This window comes from Beta vulgaris, chromosome 3 (assembly GCF_026745355.1).
Source record: "Beta vulgaris subsp. vulgaris cultivar EL10 chromosome 3, EL10.2, whole genome shotgun sequence".
In the NCBI taxonomy this organism is placed as follows: domain Eukaryota; kingdom Viridiplantae; phylum Streptophyta; class Magnoliopsida; order Caryophyllales; family Amaranthaceae; genus Beta; species Beta vulgaris.
In genome coordinates this window covers 32,076,411-32,079,633 of record NC_079204.1, presented here as the reverse complement: position 1 = coordinate 32,079,633, position 3,223 = coordinate 32,076,411, and the positions used below count along the sequence as shown (strand labels likewise).

Genomic DNA, 3,223 nt, shown 5'->3' with positions numbered 1-3,223 from the left:
CTGTGTGAACCACACTCGGGGCATCCTCTATCTCATCCTCCACTAGACTTACCCGGCAAATTCTCTCCATCATAAGCCTCTTCAAAGTCTTAGAGAACTCAAAGACAACCCGCTCATTGGCAACCTCAACCGTGATTGTATCATTTTTGCAGTTTATCATGGCACCCAATGTCTTTAGAGCTTCTCTATCAAGAATAAGAGAAGTCTCCATATCTTCTTACATATCCATTACCGCAAAATCAAATGGCACAAACACATGCCCAACTTGAATTGGTATATCCTTAAACTCACCATAGGGGACTCTCACAGTGTCGTCTGCCAGTTTAATCATTTTTCGCGTAGGATGAAGAGGAAATTTAAGGTGCTTAGCAATAGATAGTGTCATCAAATTGACACTCGCTCCTAAATTGGCCAGTGCATCCTTAAGCTCTAAATCACCTATCTTCACCGGCATGGTGAAACTCCTGGGTTCCCTTTGCTTCTTGGACATGGTTCGTTGCACAAGAGCACTTGCTTGGTAGGGTAGGGTGATAAGCTCATCTTCAAGTTTGCGTTTGTTGGAGAGAAACTCCTTCAAGAACTTAGTATAGGCCGGCATTTGAGACATAGCCTCAAGAAATAGAATGTTGATTTGCAGGCTCTTCATCACATTGAGGAATTTAGTGAACTTGTGACTCAATTTTCTCTCTACCAACCTTTGAGGATGGGGAATCAGAGGCACATAGGTCTTAGTTGGTGAAGGTGATGGCAATGGAGTTTTATCACCAACTTGGACTTGTGGCTCAACTTTTTCCACAACTTCTTCTTTCTCACTTTGCTCAACTTCATCCTCCTTCTCAACAACCTCGACTTCTTCTTCCTTCTCTAACTCCCCATTAGGCCTCTTACGACCCTCATAACTTGTTCCTAACCTCAAATGGATGGATTTGGCTTGATGGAGGTTGGGGTTAGGGATGGGTTGGCCCGAAAGTTGATTTCTGGGAGTTGAGGGATTCTACTTGGCTACTTGGGCGATTTTGGTTTCAAGCATTTTGTTATGGGATTGTAGCTCTTGAAACCTTTACTCATGGTTTTGGAGAATTTGGTTCATGGATTGGAGTTATTGGAGAATTTGGAGAGAGGTTGGATTAGGGGATGGAATGGGTTCGGGATTTTTTTTGGGGAACGGAGGATTAGAGGGAGGTTTTTGGGTATTGGCACTTTGATATGGAGCTTGGTAAGTGTTGGACCCTTGTGAGAATGAACGGCCTTGGTTATAATTTTGGTTATACCCTTGCACATACCCTTGTCTTTGAGCTTAGTTGTACCCTTGTTGAGGTTGATTCCATCCTTGTTGAGGTTGGTTGAAGCCTTGTTGAGGTTGGTAGAAGCCTTGGGTGTAGTTTTGTTGAGGTTGTTTTCAACCCCCTTGTTGATTGCTTCTATACCCTTGGTTCCCTTGATATTCATATCCTCTAGAATTTATCGGCGCCAGATGCTCCGAGTGGGTACCTCCACAATAAGAAGTATCATGGTTAGTACCAAGAATTTACCTGTGAAGAATTAGATGAGGCGAGATTGATCTTTCAAAGCTTCTTGTCAAGTTGGTCCATCTTGGCTTGGATTTGATCCATGGGATCTAATTCAAACTTCCCGCTCTTCTTGGGTTGAACACCTCTTCGTCGTCCACCCCATGAATAATTCTTGGTCACTTCCTCTATAGTGGACTTAAGTTGACCTTGCGTGATCTTAGAAAGTTGATCTCCAGCTCCAGCATCAAGGTTGGCACGTGATATAGGATCAAGGCCATCATAGAAAAACCGCATGAGGAGGTTTTAATTGAACTCATCGTGAGAACATGAACGTCTCATCTCCTTAAACCACTTCCAAGCTTCCGCAAGAGTCTCATCGTTCTCTTGCTCAAATGAGTAGATCTTCCTCCTTATGTCTGTTGTCTTCCACTCCGGAAAGTATTTCTTCAAAAAGGACATTGTGACTTCTTCCCATGTAGTGAGGGAATTAGCAAGCAAGCTCTTGAGCCACGATTTTGTCTTTCCGGTAAGAGAAGATCGGAACAAATGCATCTTGATATAGTCAGGGGAGACGTCATTTGTTGTTATCATAGCACAGATCTCAAGAAACCTGTCAAAATGGTCAAGAGGATCCTCATCCGACCCCCCCCCCCAACAAAATTGCTCTACTTTCACCACCCGAGTATACTGAGGATGAATGCTGAAATTTATAGTGGTGGTGGGGAGTCGAATACCACCTTGAAGAACATAGGAACCCGGATTTCCGAAATCCCTAAAGAGTTGTGGATTTGCTTCACCCATTTCTGATTCAACTTCACTTGTTGTACTTGATATTGGTGAAAATGGCTCGGAACCCAAAGACAAATCTTCCAAATTTTTCCGAAGCTTTCGCAATGTATGGTCAATTTCAGGATCTAAAGGCAAAATAGCTGAACTGTGAGCTCTTCGTCTCATGTAACACAACAAATCTAAGTAGAGGATAGCAAATAACAACCACAATCAAAAATAAAATAAAAGAAAAATCAACTAAGCAAGCTAAACTAAAATAAACTTCAATTAATAGCACAATTTCTCAAGTATGTCGTTAAGACACCAAAAATCACCTTCCAAACAATATTTATAAAACCTAACAAGGAATTATTAAGAACGTAGCAAAGGCAAGCCAAGGGTTGATCCACAGGGAAAATGGGACTAATTAAAGTCTATCAAGTTTAAAGTACTTAATTGAAGGGTTTTGGGGGGATTTGAAAAGAATCTGTAACGGCTATGACTAGCTAATAACAAGAACTAGCAAATAACACGAGTTAAAATATCAAATCGGAAGACACTAGAGTTAAGGTTACGAGTATGAATAAGAATGGACAATGATCGTTAATGCGATTGTGAAGCAAAGGAGATGATTATGCAAGGTTATGGTTTCCTCTAAAATACTCGAGTCCTGTCTCAGATGGTCCTCAAGAATAATCACTTAGTCAATCAACTAAATCTTCTCTCGAATGGTGTTTATTCAATTGATTAAGAGATATAATAAATTCGAAAAACCACTAATGAAGGATCCCCCTTAATTTCTACCCAATATCTTGGCCTAGAAATTAAGTTGATTCTTGAGGATGATAAATGTAATCCCCCAAACTTTTAAAGAATTTTTACAAATATATTCAGGTATTTATATAGTTATATTTAAATCCAAATGAGTTTGGAAGATGATTTGA

The 3,223-nt window shown here is 40.5% G+C and overlaps 1 protein-coding gene across 1 annotated transcript; it reads right to left on the bottom strand.

Moving 5' to 3' along the window:
* Nucleotides 1-217: 217 nt before the first annotated feature.
* LOC125495598 (uncharacterized) lies at nt 218-598 on the bottom strand. The gene has a single exon (XM_048640363.1). It carries the CDS (start codon nt 596-598, stop codon nt 218-220), a length of 381 nt encoding a protein of 126 aa, XP_048496320.1.
* Between the last annotated feature and the right edge of the window lie 2,625 nt (nt 599-3,223).